The 23,066-nt window shown below is 44.7% G+C and overlaps 1 protein-coding gene across 1 annotated transcript; it reads right to left on the minus strand.

Annotated features, from left to right (window-relative positions):
• Window positions 1-3: 3 nt before the first annotated feature.
• LOC115109054 (TGF-beta-activated kinase 1 and MAP3K7-binding protein 3-like) lies at window positions 4-18,261 on the minus strand. The gene is given in 10 exon segments (XM_029633615.2): window positions 4-786; window positions 789-821; window positions 1,346-1,429; window positions 1,540-1,633; window positions 10,579-10,739; window positions 12,260-13,033; window positions 13,036-13,525; window positions 16,682-16,854; window positions 17,017-17,062; window positions 18,075-18,261. Coding segments are annotated over 8 exon segments (1,854 nt in total). The 5' UTR covers window positions 16,784-16,854; window positions 17,017-17,062; window positions 18,075-18,261; the 3' UTR covers window positions 4-670.
• Window positions 18,262-23,066: the final 4,805 nt, after the last annotated feature.

Raw genomic sequence — 23,066 nt, forward strand, 5'->3', positions numbered from 1 at the left:
CAGTCACATAGAATCAGCTCCTTTATTAAGTACAGCAACTTGAGGCATTTGCACAGGAAAATTGACATCTTTTTAACACGGAATACAGTGTGGGCATAATATGCATACAAGTACCAGGACTATATTCATATGCAAGTCTCTTTAGTGTTCTTCATTTGATGAAAGGAGGAGCTCTTGGTACAGAGCTGATACAGTGTATAATCTACATTAGGATGAATTCACCAGACCCTTTATTTTAGCCATTGCATTGTCCCACTGTCAGAGTGCAGCCCTGGCCCACTGTAAGAAGCGCCTGCGTTCGTCCACGGGGTTTGGGAATGGGCTCAGTCGTGTAAACAGGGCAGTCATTCATTCTGCAACGGAATGTTCACTCTGTAAACCACGCCTCCTCTTCCTGCGTATTTTAAAAACAACGCTCCAGTAGTTGTAGCCACACCCACTGACAGCTAGTCCCTCCTTTTTAGGTTGCCATGAGAACAGTCTCCCGCCATCCTCTCCTGTAAAAATGCTTTCCTCCAATGGAAGCAAGGGTCAAAGTGCAGGGGGGAGGGTTATCACACAAAGCCATGGGCAGGGACCAATTGGAGGAGGAGTTTACAGGGATGGAGGTTGTAAGGGTGGGGGGGGGTGACTACTATCCGGGATAGGGCTGGAGTGGGCTGGGCAAGGTTCAGGTGTAGCGCGGCATCTCACACTGTTCACAGCGGTTGAGTGCAGGGTGGTTGAGGAAGGTGCATTCTTCACAGCTCCACTGGGCTCCCTCAAAGTCCTCGTCCCTCTGAGGGGCCCCACAGCTACAGGCTTGGCTTTCCGCTCCACCTCTGGGAGAAAGACAAGAGTCTTAGCATCACACAGACAAACACAGCATATAAAACAGTCTTAGCGTCACACAGATAAACACAGTATATATAGTCTTAGTAAAACAAATTGTAAAAACAATAAAGAAGTGGACACTCCACTGTTTTGGTAAAACGCTGAAGGATAGGGCTGAAGAAAATGTAAACACTCAAATTCATAGACAGGGCTATGGATGCAAGGACTGACCATCCATGATACCAAAATGAGTTTGAACCATGTTTTGAGGTTATGCAGGGTTTGTCTACAATTATGTTGTTTACAAACAATGGAGTAAAAGAAGCTTCCATGTTGGGTTCTGACAGGGTACGACAGCTGAACTAAGCTCATGAAGCATTTATATTGGTTCTATTCTTCAATCATTTCATTTGGTACATCATTAATTGAAAAGTATAAAAATAAAATGGATGTATCAATTGCAGATCACCCCTTTAAGTAAAGTGTTACCAATGTTAACAATGGTACGATAGGTGGACATCATGGTTCTCACCTTTCCTTCCTGGCTTGGGTGGTACCACCGGACCGGTCTGTATGTTCTTATAAAAGTTGTTCTCGGCTTTCGGATCAAACTTCCCTGTGGAAATGATACAATTAGTACAGCATTGGTAGTTTGACTCCTGAATGGGTGCTCCTGTACACTGCATCTTCAAAAGCCTGTTTGTGTGTGTGTGTGTGTATATACACCTCTAGACTGCAGCAGATCCGTCTCCTTCAGGGTGCAGTCGATATCAATCTGAAGCTGTCTGTTCAGACTGCGTAATCGGGTCATCTCTTCAGGCTGGAACAGGCAAACACCAGTGAATTGGGTGAGAGATGAGACACAAAAATAGAGATAACAGAAGGTTTCCCACCAAATCTAATACTCTGCAAAGACTTACAAATACCTATCTATGTGATAAGAATCAGATCAAAGCTGTTTTGCATGCACATATACAGGTAACCGCTAAAATAAAGGAAACACCATCAAGTGTCTTAATAGGGCGTTGAGCCAGAACAGCTGCAATGCACCTTGGCTCAAATTCTACAAGTGTCTGGAACTCTATTGGTGGAGATGACACCATTCTTCCATCACTTGGTGTTTTGTTGATGGTGGTGGAAAACGCTGTCCAGAATCTCCATTAAGTGTTCAATTGGGTTGAGATCTGGTGTCTAAGACGGTCATGGCATAGGGTTTACATTGTTTTCATGCTCATCAAACCATTCAGGGACCACTCGTGCCCTGTGGATGGGGGCATTGTCATCCTATGAGGGCATAGTCATGGTAGCCAAAATAAATGGCCATCCCAGAATTGTTTATACATGACCTTAAGCACAATGGGGCATTCATTGCTTGATTAACTCTAGAACCACACCTGTGTGGAAGCACTTGCTTTAAATATACTTCACATCACTCATTTACTCAAGTGTTTCCATTATCTTAGCTGTTACCTGTACTTTTACAGTATATGGTTATTTACACTGAACAAAAATATAAAACACAACATGCAACAATTTCAAAGATTTTACTGAGTTCCAGTTTATTTAAGGAAATCATTCAATTGAAATAAATAAATAAATTAGGCCCTAATCTATGTGTATCTCATGACTGGGAATACAGATATGCATCCATTGGTCACAGATACCTTTAAAATAAGCTGTGGATCAGAACACCAGTCAGTATCTGGTGTGAACATTATTTGTCTCATGCGGTGCAACACATCCCCGTCACATAGAATTGATCAGGCTGTTGATTGTGGCCTGTGGAATGTTGTCCCACTCCTCTTCAATGGCTGTGCAAACTTGCTGGATATTGGCGGGAACTGGAAAATGCTGTCGTACACATTGATCCAGAGCATCCCAAACATGCTCTACGGGTGACATGTCAGTGAATATGCAGGCTATGGAAGAACTGGGTCATTTTCAGCTTCCAGGAATTGTGTACAGATCCTTGCAACATGAGGCTGTGCATTATCATGCTGAAACATGAGGTGATGACGGTGGATGAATGGCACGTCAATGGGCCTCAGGATCTCGTCAAGGTATCTCTGTGCATTCAAGTTGCCATCAATAAAATGCAAATTGTGTTCATTGTCTGTAGCTTATGCCTGCCCAGTGGTGGACAAAGTACCCAATTGTCATACTTGAGTAAAAGTAAAGATCATTTAATAGAAAATGACTCAAGTAAAAGTGAAACTCACCCTGTAAAATACTACTTGAGTAAAAGCCTAAAAAGTATTTGGTTTTAAATATACTTAATTAAGTATCAAAAGTATAAATAATTTCAAATTCCTTATATTAAGCAAATGGCCTCATTTTCATGTTTTAAAAATGTAAGGATAGCCAGGGGCACACAACATTAAGACATAATTTACAAGCAAAACATGTGATTAGTGAGTCCGCCAGATCAGAGGTAGTAGGGATGACCAGGGATTTTCTCTGTTTAGTGAGTCCGCCAGATCAGAGGTAGTAGGGATGACCAGGGATTTTCTCTGTTTAGTGAGTCCGCCAGATCAGAGGTAGTAGGGATGACCAGGGATTTTCTCTGTTTAGTGAGTCCGCCAGATCAGAGGTAGTAGGGATGACCAGGGATTTTCTCTGTTTAGTGAGTCCGCCAGATCAGAGGTAGTAGGGATGACCAGGGATTTTCTCTGTTTAGTGAGTCCGCCAGATCAGAGGTAGTAGGGATGACCAGGGATTTTCTCTGTTTAGTGAGTCCGCCAGATCAGAGGTAGTAGGGATGACCAGGGATTTTCTCTGTTTAGTGAGTCCGCCAGATCAGAGGTAGTAGGGATGACCAGGGATTTTCTCTGTTTAGTGAGTCCGCCAGATCAGAGGTATTGACCAGGGATTTTCTCTGTTTAGTGAGTCCGCCAGATCAGAGGTAGTAGGGATGACCAGGGATTTTCTCTGTTTAGTGAGTCCGCCAGATCAGAGGTAGTAGGGATGACCAGGGATTTTCTCTGTTTAGTGAGTCCGCCAGATCAGAGGTAGTAGGGATGACCAGGGATTTTCTCTGTTTAGTGAGTCCTCCAGATCAGAGGTAGTAGGGATGACCAGGGATTTTCTCTGTTTAGTGAGTCCGCCAGATCAGAGGTAGTAGGGATGACCAGGGATTTTCTGTTTAGTGAGTCCGCCAGATCAGAGGTAGTAGGGATGACCAGGGATTTTCTCTGTTTAGTGAGTCCGCCAGATCAGAGGTAGTAGGGATGACCAGGGATTTTCTCTGTTTAGTGAGTCCGCCAGATCAGAGGTAGTAGGGATGACCAGGGATTTTCTCTGTTTAGTGAGTCCGCCAGATCAGAGGTAGTAGGGATGACCAGGGATTTTCTCTGTTTAGTGAGTCCACCAGATCAGAGGTAGTAGGGATGACCAGGGATTTTCTCTGTTTAGTGAGTCCGCCAGATCAGAGGTAGTAGGGATGACCAGGGATTTTCTCTGTTTAGTGAGTCCACCAGATCAGAGGTAGTAGGGATGACCAGGGATTTTCTCTGTTTAGTGAGTCCACCAGATCAGAGGTAGTAGGGATGACCAGGGATTTTCTCTGTTTAGTGAGTCCACCAGATCAGAGGTAGTAGGGATGACCAGGGATTTTCTCTGTTTAGTGAGTCCACCAGATCAGAGGTAGTAGGGATGACCAGGGATTTTCTCTGTTTAGTGAGTCCTCCAGATCAGAGGTAGTAGGGATGACCAGGGATTTTCTCTGTTTAGTGAGTCCTCCAGATCAGAGGTAGTAGGGATGACCAGGGATTTTCTCTGTTTAGTGAGTCCACCAGATCAGAGGTAGTAGGGATGACCAGGGATTTTCTCTGTTTAGTGAGTCCACCAGATCAGAGGTAGTAGGGATGACCAGGGATTTTCTCTGTTTAGTGAGTCCGCCAGATCAGAGGTAGTAGGGATGACCAGGGATTTTCTCTGTTTAGTGAGTCCACCAGATCAGAGGTAGGGATGACCAGGGATTTTCTCTGTTTAGTGAGTCCTCCAGATCAGAGGTAGTAGGGATGACCAGGGATTTTCTCTGTTTAGTGAGTCCTCCAGATCAGAGGTAGTAGGGATGACCAGGGATTTTCTCTGTTTAGTGAGTCCACCAGATCAGAGGTAGTAGGGATGACCAGGGATTTTCTCTGTTTAGTGAGTCCTCCAGATCAGAGGTAGTAGGGATGACCAGGGATGTTCTCTGTTTAGTGAGTCCTCCAGATCAGAGGTAGTAGGGATGACCAGGGATGTTCTCTGTTTAGTGAGTCCTCCAGATCAGAGGTAGTAGGGATGACCAGGGATTTTCTCTGTTTAGTGAGTCCTCCAGATCAGAGGTAGTAGGGATGACCAGGGATTTTCTCTGTTTTAGTGAGTCCTCCAGATCAGAGGTAGTAGGGATGACCAGGGATTTTCTCTGTTTAGTGAGTCCTCCAGATCAGAGGTAGTAGGGATGACCAGGGATTTTCTCTGTTTAGTGAGTCCTCCAGATCAGAGGTAGTAGGGATGACCAGGGATTTTCTCTGTTTAGTGAGTCCTCCAGATCAGAGGTAGTAGGGATGACCAGGGATTTTCTCTGTTTAGTGAGTCCTCCAGATCAGAGGTAGTAGGGATGACCAGGGATTTTCTCTGTTTAGTGAGTCCACCAGATCAGAGGTAGTAGGGATGACCAGGGATTTTCTCTGTTTAGTGAGTCCACCAGATCAGAGGTAGTAGGGATGACCAGGGATTTTCTCTGTTTAGTGAGTCCTCCAGATCAGAGGTAGTAGGGATGACCAGGGATTTTCTCTGTTTAGTGAGTCCTCCAGATCAGAGGTAGTAGGGATGACCAGGGATTTTCTCTGTTTAGTGAGTCCTCCAGATCAGAGGTAGTAGGGATGACCAGGGATTTTCTCTGTTTAGTGAGTCCTCCAGATCAGAGGTAGTAGGGATGACCAGGATTTTCTCTGTTTAGTGAGTCCTCCAGATCAGAGGTAGTAGGGATGACCAGGGATGTTCTCTGTTTAGTGAGTCCTCCAGATCAGAGGTAGTAGGGATGACCAGGGATGTTCTCTGTTTAGTGAGTCCTCCAGATCAGAGGTAGTAAGGATGACCAGGGATTTTCTCTGTTTAGTGAGTCCACCAGATCAGAGGTAGTAGGGATGACCAGGGATTTTCTCTGTTTAGTGAGTCCTCCAGATCAGAGGTAGTAGGGATGACCAGGGATTTTCTCTGTTTAGTGAGTCCTCCAGATCAGAGGTAGTAGGGATGACCAGGGATTTTCTCTGTTTAGTGAGTCCTCCAGATCAGAGGTAGTAGGGATGACCAGGGATTTTCTCTGTTTAGTGAGTCCTCCAGATCAGAGGTAGTAGGGATGACCAGGGATTTTCTCTGTTTAGTGAGTCCTCCAGATCAGAGGTAGTAGGGATGACCAGGGATTTTCTCTGTTTAGTGAGTCCTCCAGATCAGAGGTAGTAGGGATGACCAGGGATTTTCTCTGTTTAGTGAGTCCTCCAGATCAGAGGTAGTAGGGATGACCAGGGATGTTCTCTGTTTAGTGAGTCCTCCAGATCAGAGGTAGTAGGGATGACCAGGGATGTTCTCTGTTTAGTGAGTCCTCCAGATCAGAGGTAGTAGGGATGACCAGGGATGTTCTCTGTTTAGTGAGTCCTCCAGATCAGAGGTAGTAGGGATGACCAGGGATTTTCTCTGTTTAGTGAGTCCTCCAGATCAGAGGTAGTAGGGAGGATGTTCTCTGTTTAGTGAGTCCTCCAGATCAGAGGTAGTAGGGAGGATGTTCTCTGTTTAGTGAGTCCTCCAGATCAGAGGTAGTAGGGAGGATGTTCTCTGTTTAGTGAGTCCTCCAGATCAGAGGTAGTAGGGATGACCAGGGATTTTCTCTGTTTAGTGAGTCCTCCAGATCAGAGGTAGTAGGGAGGATGTTCTCTGTTTAGTGAGTCCTCCAGATCAGAGGTAGTAGGGATGACCAGGGATGTTCTCTGTTTAGTGAGTCCTCCAGATCAGAGGTAGTAAGGATGACCAGGGATGTTCTCTGTTTAGTGAGTCCTCCAGATCAGAGGTAGTAGGGAGGATGTTCTCTGTTTAGTGAGTCCTCCAGATCAGAGGTAGTAGGGATGACCAGGGATTTTCTCTGTTTAGTGAGTCCTCCAGATCAGAGGTAGTAGGGATGACCAGGGATGTTCTCTGTTTAGTGAGTCCTCCAGATCAGAGGTAGTAGGGATGACCAGGGATTTTCTCTGTTTAGTGAGTCCTCCAGATCAGAGGTAGTAGGGATGACCAGGGATGTTCTCTGTTTAGTGAGTCCTCCAGATCAGAGGTAGTAGGGAGGATGTTCTCTGTTTAGTGAGTCCTCCAGATCAGAGGTAGTAGGGATGACCAGGGATTTTCTCTGTTTAGTGAGTCCGCCAGATCAGAGGTAGTAGGGATGACCAGGGATTTTCTCTGTTTAGTGAGTCCTCCAGATCAGAGGTAGTAGGGATGACCAGGGATTTTCTCTTGATAAGTATGTGAATTGGAGCGTTTCAGTCAGACTACTTTTGGATGTCAGGGACAATGTATGGAGTAAAATGTACATTATTTTCTTTAGGAATGTAGTTAAGTAACAGTTGTCCATAATATAAATAGTAAAGTACAAGTACAGATACCCAAAAAACGACTTAAGTAGTACTTTAAAGTATTTTTACACTTCTGTTCCTGCCCATACCATAACCCCACCACGGGGCACTCTGTTCACAACACTGACATCAGCAAACCACTCGTCCACACGACACCAGACATGTGATCTGCGGTTATGGTTGGACGTACTGCCAAATTCTCTAAAACGATGTGGGAGGTGGCTTATGGTAGAAAAATGAATCTGGCAACAGCTCTGGTGGACATTTCTGCAGTCAGCATGCCAACTGCACGCTCCCTCATTTTAGAGTGGACATTTTATTGTCCCCTGTATAAATGATAATGCTGTTTAATTAGCTTCTTGATATGCCACACCTGTCAAGTGGACGGGTTATCCTGGAAAATGAGAAATGCTCACTAACAGGAATGTAAAACATTTGTGCATAACATTTTTGAGAAATATTATTTTTGTGCGTATGGAACATTTCTGGGATCTTTTATTTCAGTTCATGAAACACGGGACCAACACTTTACATGTTGCATGAAATGTTTTGTTCAGTGTAGATACACATGACCAAAAGTATTTGGACATCTGCTCGTTGAACATCTCATTCAAAAATCATGGACATTAATATGGAGTTGGTCCCCCCTTTGCTGCTAGAACAGCCTCCACTCTTCTGGGAAGGCTTTCCACTAGATTTTGGAACATTGCTGAGGGGACTTGCTTCCATTCAGCCACAAGAGCATTAGTGAGGTCAGGCACTGATGTTGAGCGATTAGGCCTGGCTTGCAGTCCGTGTTCCTTCCCCAAGCTGTTGCCACAAAGTTGTAAGCGCAGAATAATCTAGTATGTCATTGTAGGCTGTGGCGTTTTCCTTCAATGGACCTAAGGGGCCCAGCCTGAACAATGAAAAACAGCCCCAGGCCATTATTCCTCTTCCACCACACTTTACAGTTGGCACTATACATTTGGGCAGGTTAAGAGAAATTTGACAAACTGACTTATTGGAAAGGTGGCATCCTATGACAGTGTCACGTTGAAAGTCACTGAGCTCTTCAGTAAGGCATTCTACCGTCAATGTTTGTCTATGGAGATTCCATGGAGGTGTGCTCAATGTTATACACCTGTCAGCAACAGGTGTGGCTGAAATAGCCAAATCCACTAATTAGAAGGGGTGTCCTCATTTGTGTATTTTGTTTATGTACAGTACTGGTCAAAAGTTGACACACCTACTTATTTAAGGGTTTCTTTATTTTTTAAACTATTTTCTACATTGTAGAATAATAGTGAAGACATCAAAACTATGAAATAACCCATATGGAAGGTCTAGTGATTGTGAAGGCCAGGTCATCTGACGCAGCACTCCATCACTCTTCTTGATCAAATAGCCCTTCTACAGCCTGGAGGTGTGTTGGGTCCTGTTGAAAAACAAATGATAGTCCCACTAAGCGCAAACCAGATGGGATGGCGTATCACTGCAGAATGCTGTGGTAGCCATGCTGGTTAAGTGTGCCTGGAATTCTAAATTAATCACTGACAGTGTCACCAGCAAAGCACCATCACACCTCCTCCTCAATGCTTCACAGTGGAAACCACACATGCGGAGATCATCCGTTCACCTACTCTGCATCTCACAAAGACACAGCGGTTGGAACCAAAAACCTCCAATTTGGACTCATCACATCAAAGGACAGATTTCCACCGGTCTAATTTCCATTGCTCATTCATGTTTCTTGGCCCAAGCAAGTCTCTTCTTCTTATTAGTGTCATTTAGTAGTGGTTTCTTTGCAGCAATTCGACCATGAAGGCCTGATTCACACAGTCTCCTCTGAACAGTTGATGTTGAGATGTATCTGTTACTTGAAGTCCGAATAATTTATTTGGGCTGAAATTTCTGAGGCTGGTAACTAATTAACTTATCCTCTGAAGCAGAGGTAACTCTGGGTCTTCCTTTCCTGTGGCGGTTCTCATGAGATCCAGTTTCATTTTAAGACCTTCATGTCTTAAAGTAATGATGGACTGTCATTTCTATTTGCTTATTTGACCTGTTCTTGCCATAATATGGACTTGGTCTTTTACCAAATAGGGCTATATTCTGTATACCACGCCTACCTTGTCACAACACAACTGATTGGCTCAAACGCATTAAGGAAAGAAATTACACAAATTAACAAGGCACACCTGTTAATTGAAATGCATTCCAGGTGACTACCTCATGAAGCTGGTTGAGAGAATGCCAAGAGTGTGCAAAGCTGTCATCAAGACAAAGGGTGGCTACTTTGAAGAATCTCAAATATATTTGGTTTCGGATAACACATTTTTGGTTACTACATAATTCCATTTGTTATTTCATAGTTTTGATGTCTTCAATATTATTCTTCAATGTAGATAATAGTAAAGATAAAGAAAAACCCTTGAATGAGTAGGTGTTTTGACTGGTACTGTAGCTGTGCAGCAAGGCTCCCCATCCAACCTGACAGAACTTGAGAGGATCTGCAGAGAAGAATGGGAGAAACTAACCAAATACAGGTGTGCCAAGCTTGTAGCTTCATACCCAAGAAGACTCAAGGCTGTAATCGCTGCCAAAGGTGCTTCAACAAAGTACTGAATAAAGGGTCTGAATACTTATGTAAAATGGATTATTTTCTAAATGTTTTAAATATACTTTCCAAATGCGCTGTACATCTCTTTCTTGACTTCTCAAGTTATACCATTTTCGTTCCTTTAAATCATTTCTGTCCGCAACAACATCTAAGGCTGCTGTGATATCAGTTTTTGTTGTTTATAAATTAGCCAAAATGTCTTAAAAACCTGTTTTTGTTTTGTCATTGTGGGGTAGTGTGTGTAGATTGACGAGGGAATAAAAAAATATATTTAAAAAACATTACTATAAGGCTGTAACCTAACAAAATGTGGGGAAAGTAAAGGGGTCGGAATACTTTCCGAAGGCACTATATGTATGTAGCTAGTGAGTGTGTGTGCGCCATTGCATTCAAAGGTATGTGTGAGCACACACACATGCCACGTTACGTACTGTCTTCAAAAGGTGTGTGTGTGTTCATGTATGCATATGTGTGATCACCGTGTGTGCTTATGCTTTTACACTTCACAGTTGTGTGTTCGTGTGTGTGCACGCCATGTTTTGTCCCTTCACATCTTACCCGGGGGATGAGGCTGCTGCTGTTGACTCGTCTGAAGCGTCTCTGGAGGGCGTCGTACTCCATGTCGTTGACATCTGCCTTCAGCTGCTCCACTTTCTTCCTCTCCATGAGCAGCTCCTTCAGTAGACGCTCCATCCGGGCCCTCTGGTGCAGCAGGAGAGCTGGGGGAAACAGCGGAGGGAACACAGTGCTTCAGATGGGACGAGGGAATACACAGGTGGATGTGCAGGAATGGTTCTGTGCACAGATGAACAAATGCAAGCGAGCAAGCACACACGAATGCATACACACAGGAACACATCCCCACGTAAATACTATAGAGTCCTGTATCGGTTCGGATACCCACAGTTCCCCGCAATAAATATATATTTCAATGTTTTATTTTATCAGCAGGCGAGTCTGAATGGGGGGGATCTGAATACCCCAGGGAAGGGGTCTGAATACTTCCCGAATGCACTGAATGTATGTCAATTCTTTAATTTCACACCCATATATACACTACCGGTCAAAAGCTCGCTTTATTTTTTACTATGTTCTACATTGTCGAACAGTGAAGACATCAAAACTATGAAAAAACACATATGGAATCATTTAGTAACCAAAAAAAAAAAAAAAGTTATAATAATAATAATTCAAAATATATTTTATATTTGATATTCTTCAAATAGCCACCCTTTGCCTTGAGAGCTTTGAGATATTTTAATTTAAAAAATTGTTTTGATGAATTTATTCATACCATTTCCTCCTTCCACAAGATTATAGTCCACTCCAGACACAAATCTAGGGTTGCTACCAATGCCGGCTGGTAGTTTGTACTATCGGTTCAATTGCCAGAGAAGCGACCAGTCGTTCAGTCTTTTTGTTCTGTATCTATGGATGCGACCCAGTTCTAAATGTTCCATTGCCATACTGGCTGGCAACGTTCTTATCCCTTGCTTGCTAGCCAGCCAACTGCGGCAAAGTTACAGTCATGTCAAACCGTGCAGACAAAATAACAACAGTAGCTGCATTTGTTTAAGCTGTTCTCTAGTGACATTTATTTGGTACATCCATAACAATGAACTAATGATGCAATTTCACCTGGCATAGAAAATGTGCTCTCTCATCAGGAATCTGTTGTTTGAGAGCAAGCCAACAACACAGCTAACACAACAATCACTTCAAACTGAAGCTGGAAAGACTGCAAACTAGCTGCACTTCATTTCGTTTGACCTGTTTTCTATTGATATATACAAAGAACTATCCATAAAAATTATGCCGATTCATGATTTCCACCTGCTGAGAAAAGCTGCCCACCTGTCTGTCTCTTCCCGACTCCCAACACGTTCATAATTATGGGACAGCTGGAGATCGAATTTGAATAATGAACCAATGTTAGTCTAAAAGAAATGGGAGATAATGTCTAGATGCTTTTTATGGAGGAGATCAAGTTTATAAATTGCCTGGCTGGGCTAATGAGACAGAGGATTGCACAGTCAGATGGAACCGAGTAAAAAGGCATTTTAACGTCATAGATTTAGCCGGTGGTAACTTGTGGAATAGACACCGGCTGGGAATGTGGTTTTAACCAATAAACATTTAGGATTAGACCCACCCATTGTATAAACAGCAAATAAGCGCACTGGTAAACACACAAATGCGCACGCACACACACTCTTATCCATCCATAAGCCACGCCTACCCTGGGTGTAAGCATAGTCATCGGAGCCTGAGCTGGACCGGCGGGGCATGCGGTTGGCGATGTGGCTAGCGATGTTACCGGGCAGAGCTGAGATGGGCAGGATAGGTGCCGGGGCCAGCGCATGGTGCTCCCCCTGGTCCACCATGTTGAGCAGAGACTCAGGAGGGGAGGACACGGGAGGGGAGCCTGAGGGGGGCCTCTGCTGGGCCTGGCCTGGGGACACTTTGATCTTAAAGGTGTAGCCCGCCTGGCTGCCCGGCTGGGGCGACGAGGCAGGTCTGGGCCGCGTGGGGCCCTGGTGCAGGTAGACCCCAGGGTGGAATGCGGCGGGGCCCCCGCCACTAAGGCCTCGCTGGGGTGAGCTGGGTGAGGGGCTTGTGGCCATGTAGAGCGTCTGGCCCGGGGGACAGTGGACGGGGGAGTTGCTGCGGGGCCGTGTGCCCTCCAAGGTGATCTCGATCTGGTTCTTCAAGGAGCTCTTGGGCAGGTAGGGCCGGTAGATGGGCTGCTGCTGTTGGTGGTGCTGGTGGTAGGGCATGCTGGCCAGGGTGGGAGGGCTGATTGGCAGGAAGACATGGGTCTGCTGGTGCTGGGGGTGGGGCTGGTGCTGGTGTTGGACTTGGTGCTGTACCTGCTGTTGGGGTTGCACTTGGTGGGGCTGGTGCTGGGGTGAGCTATAGGGGGACTGGTAGGTGGGAGTGGCGTAGGGCGAGGGCTGATACACAGGCTGCCCGGGCGAAGGCCAAGGAGAGGGCTGGGGGCTCTGGGAGGGGAGGGACGGAGGTAGAGGGCATTGCCGCCACTGTTGCCATAGTGACCGACGGGGATATGCAGGGCCTGGGGGGCATTGGGAAGGTTCTGGGAGAGGGTGACCGTGATGGGGTTCATGGTGTAGCGGGGAACGGGGGAGTAGGTAGGGGACATGCCCTGCATGGGAGGAGGGGTGGGGGTGCTGGCTGAGCGCCCCCCGTGCTCCTTCATGAAGAAGGGGTTGTACCCCGGCGAGGGTGCCATGGTGGCGGGGGCCGAGAGGGGTTCCTGGAAGCCGGCCCGCGGAAGCTCGATGTGACCGTCACTGGAGCTGTGCACCAGGGAGCGCCCACCCCCGTTGGACTTGCCCGCCTCCGGGGGGGGGTAGCCCAACTGGATGTGCAGCATGTGGTTCCGGCTCAGGCGAACCTCCTCCGGACTGTGGAACTCCCCATAGAGGTATCTGTTACTCTCCTGAGCCAGTAGGCGGCAGCATATATCCAGGTTGTTGTTGTTCTGGAAGAGAGGAAACAGCAGACAGGAAAACAGCAAGCTCAGTGATGGAGGCCAGACTGGAATTCTATAGCGGTCACTGCTCTCTGTCTATTAACTGTAGAAAACAGAGGGTCACTAACCCTGACTAAATCATCGATCAAACCCCACAAACAGCTGTCAATATTCAACTTCATGTGTAACAGCATACAGGAACTTCAACAAGAAAATGAGTGTACCTATGCTTCCAAAATGGCACCTTAACATTTTGTGTAGACTGAGCATGCTTGAGCACCATTGCGCAAATGTTGATTTTGCACATCCACAACAGACGCGATCCAGACACACATGTTGAAATGTCAAAACGAACTCTGAACCAACTAAACACAGCAAAAAAAAGAAATGTCCCTTTTCAGGACCCTTTCTTTCAAAGAAAATTCGTAAAAATCCAAATAACTTCACAGATGTTCATTGTAAAGGGTTTAAACACTGTTTCCCATGCTTGTTCAATGAACCATAAACAATTAATGAACATGCACCTGTGGAACGGTCGTTAAGACACTAACAGGCTGAGGGCTAAAATAGAAGTTATATTTCTGACGCAGATCGCGCTGCAAGTCCTGCCTCTCCCATCGCCTCATTGGTTTATAGAAGTAGGTACCCACGTGACATCTCCTCATGGGTTATACCCACGTGGGTGACTGAAAGACGAACGAGGTCGGTGGCGGTAATGCACCTAATTTATGAAAGTTGCCAATCGCAATATAAAGTCAAGAGAAGAAAAAACCTAGGAGGAGAGATGACTAGAAACGATTCGGTTAACCGTTTCTGTATTAATTGTCGGAGTAGAGGACCTTGTGCATTTCAGGTAAAATAACAACTTAATGTTTATATCCCAGGAAAAATTAGCTAGCAACAGCAAGCTAGCTAAATAGGACAAATTAGCTAGCAAGTGCAGGCTAGCTAGCTAAATTTCCATAAAGGTTTAATGCTTTTCGACTTGTCCCCGAATTAATGTAATTGTTCAGAGTTTGTTTTGATATTTTAACCTGTGTCGTGATCGCGTTTGGTGTGGGGAGACAAAATAAATGTATGCATGATGGAGCACGCGTGCAGCCAGTTTGGGTTCCGTTTAACAGCTTACAGACAGTTGGCAATTAAGGTCACAGTTATGAAAACTTAGGACACTAAAAAGAGGCCTTTCTACAGACTGAAAAACTAAAAAAGAAAGGTGCCTTAGGCATGCTGCAAGGAGGCATGAGGACTGCAGATGTGGCCAGGGCAATACAGTGCAATGTCCGTACTGTGAGACATCTAAGACATCACTACAGGGAGACCGGACGGACAGCTGATCATCCTCGCAGTAGCAGACCACGTGTAACAACACCTACACAGGATTGGTACATCCGAACATCACACCTGCGGGACAGGTACAGGATGGCAAAGTTACACCAGGAACGCACAATCCCTCCATCAGTGCTCAGACTGTCCGCAATAGGCTGAGAGAGGCTGGACTGAGGGCTTGTAGGCCTGCTGTAAGGCAGGTCCTCACCAGACATCACCGGCAACAACATCGCCTATAGGCACAAACCCACAGTCGCTGAACAAGACAGGACAGGCAAAAAGTGCTCTTCACTGACGAGTCGCGGTTTTGTCTCACCAGGGGTGATGGTCGGATTCGCGTTCATCATCGAAGGAATGAGCGTTACACCAAGGCCTGTACTCTGGAGCGGGATCGATTTGGAGGTAGAGGGTCCCTCATGGTCTGGGGCGGTGTGTCACAGCATCTTTGGACTGAACTTGTCATTGCAGGCAATCTCAACACTGTGCGTTACAGAGAATACATCCTCCTCCCTCATGTGGTACCCTTCCTGCAGGCTCATCCTGACATGACCCTCCAGCATGAAAATGCCACCAGCCATACTGCTCGTTCTGTGCATGATTCACTGCAAGACAGGAATGTCAGTGTTCTGCCATGGCCAGTAAAGAGCCCGGATCTTAATCCCATTGAGCACGTCTGGGACCTGTTGGATCGGAGGGTGAGGGCTAGGGCCATTCCCCCCAGAAATGCCCAGGAACTTGCAAGTGCCTTGGTGGAAGAGTGGGGTAACATCTCACAGCAAGAACTGGCAAATCTGGTGCAGTCCATGAGGAGCAGATGCACTGCAGTACTTAATGCAGCTGGTGGCCACAACAAAAACTGGACTGTTAATTTTGACCCCCCTTTTTTCAAGGATACATTATCCCATTTCTGTTAGTCACATGTCTGTGGAACTTGTTCAGTTTATGTCTATGTTTGTGTTGTTGAATCTTGCTATGTTCATACAAATATTTACACATGTTGAGTTTGAAAATAAACATTGAGAGGACGTTTCTTTTTTTGCTGAGTTTATATTAATTTGGGGACAGGTTGAAACACATGAAACATTCACGAACATGCTGTTGCTATCTAATTTGTTCTGGGATATAAACATTGGGTTGTTAAATGCACACGGTCCATTTTTCCTTGGATCTTTGTAGAATTTTTACCCATTTCATGGCACACAAAATAGTGTGTTCTCTAGTCATCCATTTAATCCACAGATAAAAGATAGAAGGGGAAACTAATAGTTTCTAGTAGGGGCGACAGTTAACCTAGTGGTTAGAGGACCAGTAACCGAAAGGTTGCGAGATCGAATCCCTGATCTGACAAGGTAAAAAATATGTTGTTTTGCCCCTGAACAAGGCAGTTAACCAACTGTTCCTAGGCCATCATTGTAAATAAAAATGTGTTCTTAACTGACTTGCCTGGTTAAATAATATATTTTTTTAAATAAAATAGCAATCTCTCCTCTATCAGTAGTCTTCTTCTTCTGACTAAGTTGGCAACCAAATTTAAGGTGCATTACCACCACCAACTGGACTGGAGTGTGGACCCCAGTTCATCTTTCAATCACCACGTGGGTAAATGCTCTTAAAAACCAATGAAGAGATGGGAGAGGCGGGACTTTAGCGCCTGACTACGCAGTTTAGATTAAATTATTGAATAAAATGTATTTTGCAGAGTGGTCTGCATGTAATTCCCTATGCAGTACACTACTTTTGACCAGGGCCTATATGGCTCTGGTCAAAAGTAACACAATAGGGTGCCATTTGGGACGTAAGGTATGTGCTCATAGCTGTCTGGCTGCTGTATCCTACCTGCAGAAGGCACTGGGACACTACTCCCTCCGGGATCTCGGGGAAGCGCTGCTTGAGGTCCTGCAGGACGTGATAGTCTAGCGGAGGGCCTCCCTGCGCCATCCTGAGCTCACAGAGAGTCACTGACCCCACAGCCGTAAATGCTGCTGCTGCACCTGTGCTTCTCTCATCCCCTACACACACACACACACACACACACACAGTGTCATCATGGAAAGCTTGCATCAATCTCCAATCATTATCGTGTCACATCAGCCCATCCACACAGACAGCATTAAAAGTCTGTCTCCAAATCAGTACTTTAAATAGAAGCACAAGTCAGTCGTTGAGCTTACATTCGAAAGGAAGGAGGCTTTTTGGCAGCTTTGTTCAGCGGCTCCTCTGCAACAATAACAACAATTAGGCAACATGTTACACACAGGTATCGGCCCTAAAGACCAGACAGACAAACCGAAATGACGATAAAGCAGCAAAGATAGTTTAACCGGGCTAAAACTGGTCGAGAAACCCTATCGGGACAATTCACATAACAGGCGGATTTGGCTGTAACAGAAGCATGGCATGGATCTGTCTCTTGTTGTTTGTTTAGTCAGCTCACTGCACCAAGCAACGACCTGAAATCCAAGACAGCTAACATGACAATGTTGGCAAGTGTTACCTAACGTTAGCTAGCTCATACTGAACACTAACGTGGTAACTAGCAAAGCGTTAGAATCATCGACAACATTTAAGCCATCTAGCTAGCTGACTCACGTGAAAGCGTTAGCTACCTACCGTTATCACTCTGCAGTGGACACTGATCTGACTCATAATTTGTGGTCAACCATGCTAGAACGTCAACTGGTAACTCGCTCACTAGTTTCTTTAGACATAGGGCTTAGCTTAGACTGAACCAAGCAAGCTACCTAGCTTTCATCAACATAGTAAGTTAAGTAGCCAACCAACTAGTTACATTAGGTAGTTAACGTTACCTGGCTGGCTAGCTAACTGTAAGAAAGCCAATTTAGTGGTTTTTGATAAGCTCGTTATATATGAACAATCATTATGCGCATTGATGATGGCTACGAGTAACTAACTAGCAACCATAAAGTATCGAGCTAAAGAGTAACGTTAGCTAGCTAACGTAAGATAGCTCGCTAGAGGCCAACTTTCTTTTTAAGGGGGTATGCTGACCATAAAGGCACACAAGCACGCTGACATAGAAGCTAGCTAATAACGTTAGCCAGATAGCTGGCTACGGTTCCTTTCTTTATATATTAAATAACTAGCTCCTGTACAGATAGATTTAAGCTAACTACAGAAGTGATATGGCTACCATTAGCATTCTAGCTGACTATTACATCGAAACCAAGTCAAGGCGGACACCATAGCTTGCTAGGCTACTTCGACTTACCATGAGCTTACTCACTCTTGTCATGGACCATTATAACGTTTAAGAGAAAGCACGTAAATGTGATATTTTCCGAAAGTGGCAGACGAATATGTATTTCACTCTTGATGGATAAAGCGATTATGTTACATTCCAAGACAAGGCCGTCGTCAATACAACGTACGAAATTGCCTGTATCGCGAAAGATGTCACTCACAGTTTATCAAACCAGGAAGTTGTATTTTGCGCCCTTGTTCTTCGATGAGGTTTAACGGCGGTTGACATACAGTAAACGTTGCATTACCGCCATCAACTAGACTGGGGTATAAATCCCCTTTACTTTGTATGGGGGAAAAAATAAACAAATATCCTACCATCTAAACCTACACTCATTAATAACCCACTTCCCTATTCCACTATTTAAACATATCTAGTCCTACCTCAGGTCAACGGCCAGGAAGGACTGGACACCACCACTCAACACACCCTGTAAATCTTCTGACATCAAATCTCATACACCCAAATACTTCTCTGCCGTTACCACATCCTCTATTTTCTAACCATTGCTATGAACACTAAAAAGCCAATCTTACTGAAGCATATATCACTTGTTGGCCTATCACTCTACTACTCACACAAATCCTCACATGATCCTTTCCCCTTGACCCAGCTCCGGAAACACTTCTGATTGCTTCTTTCCCCAATATTACACATTCCTTTGTCTCATGCCCTTCTGCACACTTCTCACACCTAGGAACCTCCCTCCTACACACTGCTGCCACATGCCCATAAGCTTGACACCTGTAACAACGTAATGGATTCGGCACAAAATCTTGTACGGGATAACTGAAATATCCTAACATCAATTTCTCTGGCTGACTCAACATCAAAACTCAAAAGAACAGTTCTGTTTCACCACTCATGCCACCCTGTCTGCGTCGCACCAGAACCTTCCAGAAGGACAACCATCTCTGCAGCACTCCACCAACTAGGCATTTATGGTAGAGTGAACAGACGGAGGCCACTCCTCAGGAAAAGGCACATAACAGCCCACTTGGAGTTTGCCAAAAGACACCTAAAGACTCTCAGACCATGATAAATAAGATTCTCTGGTCTGATGAAATCAAGATTGAACTATTTGGCCTGAATGCTAAGCATCATGTCTGGAGGAAACCTGGCACCATCGCTATGGTGAAGCATGGGGTTGGCACCATCATGCTGTGGGGATGTTTTTCAGCGGCAGGGACTGGGAGACTGGTCAGGATCGAGGGAAAGATTAAAGTAGCAAAGTACAGAGAGATCCTTGATGAAAACCTGCTCCAAAGCACTAAGGACCTCAGTCTGGGGTGAAGGTTCACCTTCAACAGGAGAACGACCGTAAGCACACAACCAAGACAACGCTTGAGTGGCTTCTGGACAAGTCTCTGAATGTCCTTGAGTGGCCCAGCCAGAGCCCGGACTTGAACCTGATCGAACATCTCTGGAGAGACCTGAAAATAGCTGTGCATTGATGCTCCCCATCCAACCTGACAGAGCTTGAGAGGATCTGCAGAGAAGAATGGGAGAAACTCCCCAAATACAGGTGTGCCAAGCTAGTAGCTTCATACCCAAGAAGACTCAAGGCTGTAATCACTGTTAAAGGTGCTTCAACAAAGTACTGAGTAAAGGGTCTGAATACTTATGTAAATGTAATATAAAAAAAAAATGTATATATATACTTTCTGAATGCCCTTTACATCTCGTTCTTGCCTTCTCAAGTTATGCCATTTTCCTTTAATAATTTTTGTCCGCAACATCAACATCTAAGGCTGCTCCCCCACTAGATAGCACCGCCACCTCATTCTCTGCTTCAAAACTCAATAGGACAGACAGTGTCTTCTCAGTTTTACCATGCTTGGGACCGGGTCACAGGTCTTGCCCCGAGGCGTGTGACGCGAAGCGCCCGCTCCCTCTGGAAAGAAGGAAAACTGAAAATCATTACAAGTCCACCCTGAGCTACTTTCATCAGATATAAAACCCAATTCATTTTTTTCTACCCAGCCTGAGACTACATATAGTGCAGTCAAAAAGCAGGGGTCCACTTTCTCCAAAAATGTCACTCCCACTGGGCGAGCATCCTCCTTTGCATGACCATCATGGCGAGGCTCCGACTCTGAGGTATTTACCACGCCAATGCAGGTAATTCCTCCTGACTTTCGTCAGGTTCAATTTCTACTTGGCACCATTCTTCCTCAACACACATCTTCCTTCTGCCCTCGGCTTTCTATCCGTTCACCAAGCTCATACCGTTGCCTTCATCCACTGTATTGTTTGCAGAACATGCACTGATGGCCTTTTTCCAATACCCAACTACTGTTCCTTAGCCCAATGCACTAGTCTGGCAATCTCTGGCCTCTCCGTGCTCCCAAAACGTGCCACAGTCGCCAGCCAGGTCTTCTCCTCATTATCCAAAAAACATTCACAGGGAGTCAGCATGTTGCTTATCTCTCTCTCTCTCTCTCTCTCTCTCTCTCTCTCTCTCTCTCTCTCTCACACACACACTTTTGCTCCCAGTCTCTCCCTCCAACCTTTTGAAACGATGCGAGCTACTAATAGTTATTTTTTTATCTTTCAAATAGGCACATGCTTCACGCTTCACTTCTCCTCTACCCTGCAACTCTTCGCCAGGTTCTTGGTGTACAAGACATGTGTTTTCTGTCAATATATCTGGTAATATAATGGTTAATAAGCAGTATTTGGCAGGTCCCATAAAGTTATCTTTTTTATTTTTCCAGATTCTTCATTTTCTTCATTGTATTTTTTCCTGTTTTGGTATTTCCCCCCCCTTTTTTTACTCTCAATGTAACAATTATTCCTAGTGAAACAGCGAAAATTGATGTTCTGAGTTCATGTCAATGCTTAAATCACATCAGAATACCATTTCTGAAGTCTAGAAAAAAACGAACACATTTGAATTTAAAAAAAAAAAGTGTAATTCCCCTTTAATTGTGTATCTAGCAAGAGAAGAATAGAGCTTGCCAGCTTTGCATTTATTTATTTATTTATTTTTTATTTCACCTTTATTTTACCAGGTAGGCCAGTTGAGAACAAGTTCTTATTTACAACTGCGACCTGGCAAAGATAAAGGAAAGCAGTGTGACACAAACAACACAGAGTTACACATGGAATAAACAAACGTACAGTCAATAACACAATAGAAAAGTCTATATACAGTGTGTGCAAATGCAGTAAGATTAGGGAGGTAGGCAATAAATAGGCAATAGTGGTGAAATAATTACAATTTAGCAATTAAACACTGGAGTGATAGATGTGCAGAAGATGAATGTGCAAGTAGAGATACTGGGGTGCAAAAGAGCAAAAAATAAATAACAATATGGGGATGAGGTAGTTGGGTGGGCTATTTACAGATGGCCTGTGTACAGATGCAATGATCAGTAAGCTGCTCTGACAGCTGATGCTTAATGTTAGTGAGGGAGATATAAGACTCCAGCTTCAGTGATTTTTTCAATTCATTCATTGGCAGCAGAGAACTGGAAGGTGGCCAAAAGAGGAGTTGGCTTTGGGGATGACCAGTGAAATATACATGCTGGAGCGTGTGCTACGGGTGGGTGCTGCTATGGTGATCAGTGAGCTGAGATAAGGCAGGGCTATACCTAGCAAAGACTTATAGATGACCTGAAGCCAGTGGGTTTGGCAATGAATATGACGCAAGGGCCAGCCAACGAGAGCATACAGGTCGCAGTGGTGGGTAGTATATGGGGCTTTGGTGACAAAACGCATGGCACTGTGATAGACTACATCAAATTTTCTGAGTAGAGTGTTGGAGGCTATATTGTAAATGACATCGCTGAAGTCAAGGATCGGTAGCATAGTCAGTTTTACGAGGGTATGTTTGGCAGCATGAGGGAAGTATGCTTTGTTGCGAAATAGGAAGCAGATTCTAGATTTAATTTTGGATTGGAGATGCTTAATGTGAGTCTGGAAGGAGAGTTTACAGTCTAACCAGACACCTAGGTATTTGTAATTGTCCACATATTCTAAGTCAGAACCGTCCAGAGTAGTGATGCTGCACCAGCGGGCAGCGATCGGTTGAAGAGCATGCATTCAGTTTTACTTGCATTTAAGAGCAGTTGGAGGCCACGGAAGGAGTGTTGTATGGCATTGAAGCTCGTCTGGAGGTTTGTTAACACAGTGTCCAAAGAAGGGCCAGAAGTATACAGAATGGTATCGTCTGCGTAGAGGTGGATCAGAGAATCACCAGCAGCAAGAGCGACAACATTGATGTATACAGCAAAAAGAATCGGCCTGAGAATTGAACCCTGTGGCACCCCCAAAGTGACTGCCAGAGGTCCAGACACACTGAACTCTGTCTGAGAAGTAGTTGGTGAACCAGGCGAGGCAGTTATTTGAAAAACCAAGGCTGTTGAGTCTGCCGATAAGAATGTGGTGATTGACAGAGTCGAAAGTCTTGGCCAGGTCAATGAATACAGCTGCACTGTATTGTCTCTTATCGATGGCGGTTATGATATTGATGATACCAGCTCGGAAACCAGATTGCAATTGCGGAGAAGGTACGGTGGGATTCTAAATAGCTCTGGAGCTCTTTATCTGCTTTTGTTATTACATAAATGCTTCAAAATTAACAAAAAAGTGACTTGATTAAGATTATCCCATAGAACAAAACATATAATATCTCCTAAACCTGTGTTTACCATAGACCTTATTTTCGGTGTTTATCACAACAACAAAAAATACTAAAACGGCATTAATTTCCCCATAGGCTTTGTCCAAAAAACCATGGAGGAGTTATGGCCTAAATTCACCAAAGGCAAGCATGCGAACACTGGCGGACTTACAATTAGGCAGAATTTTTTTTGACCTATTTTATATCTATCTGTAAATTATCCTTGGTATGACCATCTTACAATAATTCCATATTAGTTCAGTAGAAACGCAGCCTTAGAGTCTATGGGGATAAAATACGCATTTGTTTAGTAAAAGGATAGGTGCTGCTAA

The sequence above is a fragment of the Oncorhynchus nerka genome, linkage group LG25, assembly GCF_034236695.1.
Source record: "Oncorhynchus nerka isolate Pitt River linkage group LG25, Oner_Uvic_2.0, whole genome shotgun sequence".
NCBI lineage: Eukaryota > Metazoa > Chordata > Actinopteri > Salmoniformes > Salmonidae > Oncorhynchus > Oncorhynchus nerka.